General features: G+C 36.4%; 1 protein-coding gene across 1 annotated transcript; it reads left to right on the forward strand.

The window, feature by feature from the left end:
* Positions 1-873, forward strand: LOC124227373 (vomeronasal type-1 receptor 4-like). The gene has a single exon (XM_046641350.1). The coding sequence runs from the start codon at positions 1-3 to the stop codon at positions 871-873; it is 873 nt and encodes a 290-aa protein (XP_046497306.1).
* The last annotated feature ends 684 nt before the right edge of the window (positions 874-1557 follow it).

The following is a 1557-nucleotide window of genomic DNA, read 5'->3' on the forward strand; positions in this document are numbered from 1 at the left end:
ATGGCTTTGATAATTATTAAAGGAATAATATTCCTCTTTATAACTGGATCCGGTATTATGGGGAACAGTTTTGTTTTCATCAATTATATATACATTTTCTTTCAGGGCACTGAAAAGAAATCGGTACATCTAATTCTCATGCACTTAGCTTTTGCAAATACCATAGTGCTTTTTTTCAAAGGAATGCCAAAGATAATAGCAACTTTTGGTTTGATAAGCTTCCTAAATGATACAGGCTGTAAAATTGTTATTTATCTGGAAAGGGTGGCTCAGGGACTTTCACTCTGCATGACCAGTTTCCTCACTGTGGTCCAGGCCATCACCATCATCCCCAGCGCCCCCGAGTGGGCAAAGCTGAAGCCAAGGTCCAAATGGCATATCCTTTGCTTCTTTCTCTTCTTCTGGATATTCAATTCCTTGCTAAGCATGAACTTACTCTATTACATCCAAAGCATCAGCAGCATGAACAGCTCACAAAATAGTGACAATAACAGATATTGTTATTTTATACCAGAAAGCCAGAAAATGAAGTGGATTTTTCTCATTCTAATGGGCATACGAGATGCCCTGTGTCAGTGTCTAATGGGCTGGGCAAGTGTCTACATGATATTTCTTCTCCACAAGCACCACAAGCATGTCCTCTACCTTCAGAACTCCAAGGTTCTCTACCGAACTCCCCCTGAGATCAGAGCTGCTCAAAGTGTTCTCCTTCTGATGCTTTGTTTTCTTTTCTTTTATTGGACAGATTGTATTTTTTCTTTATATTTTAATTCCTCTTTTGATAATAACTTTATAGAATTAAATATTCTAGAAATTCTAAACCTTGGTTATGCATCTCTCAGCCCATTTGTGCTAATTCACAGACATGGATGATTTATTGAATGCTGGAACATTTATTAAGACTTGAGAAAATGTCTATTTCATCAATCCTTTAGGTAGCAAGTCTGAAATAACAGTTATGTTATGCTGTGTGTAAAAAAAAAATGAAGAGTAGCTTAAACACATAAAAGTAGATTGTCCTACAACCAACCTGGTGACAAGCAGCCTTGAGCTGACACAGGAGATCATAATGAGCTACAGGGACCCAGTCACCTTCTCACTGTCCATTCTGCCACCTTCAGGAAGTGTACGCCACTTCTAATTCTCCTGCTTGTAAGGTGTCTCTTTCACTACCACGCTTTCAGTAGTAAGAAGAAAAAGAACGTTTTGGCAAATTCTATCAAAATAATGATGTACTCACCCTTTGACTCAGGAGTTCCACTTCTAGGATGATCATACACATATATTGTGTGTGTGAGAATTACAGTACAAAAATTATTACACATTGCAGCATTATTTTAAAAACATAGCATAAATATCCAGCAAAAGGGCTATTTTTCTGGCTATTTGAAAATATTCTAGAGGAACCAGCCACACAAAAGGATTTTATTGAACTTATGAAAGAATGGGTGAATTCAAAATGTACTGATGAGCAATGATATCCAAGGTGTGTTTGTAATTAATTAAAGAAAGCAATGCAAGAATAATAATATTCAAAAGTGGAATATAATAATATTT

Source organism: Equus quagga, chromosome 15 (assembly GCF_021613505.1).
Source record: "Equus quagga isolate Etosha38 chromosome 15, UCLA_HA_Equagga_1.0, whole genome shotgun sequence".
Taxonomy (NCBI): domain Eukaryota; kingdom Metazoa; phylum Chordata; class Mammalia; order Perissodactyla; family Equidae; genus Equus; species Equus quagga.

Excerpts from the sequence above, each read along its gene's own strand:
- LOC124227373 (XM_046641350.1), top strand. The coding sequence starts at position 1 with ATGGCTTTGATAATTATTAAAGGAATAATATTCCTCTTTATAACTGGA.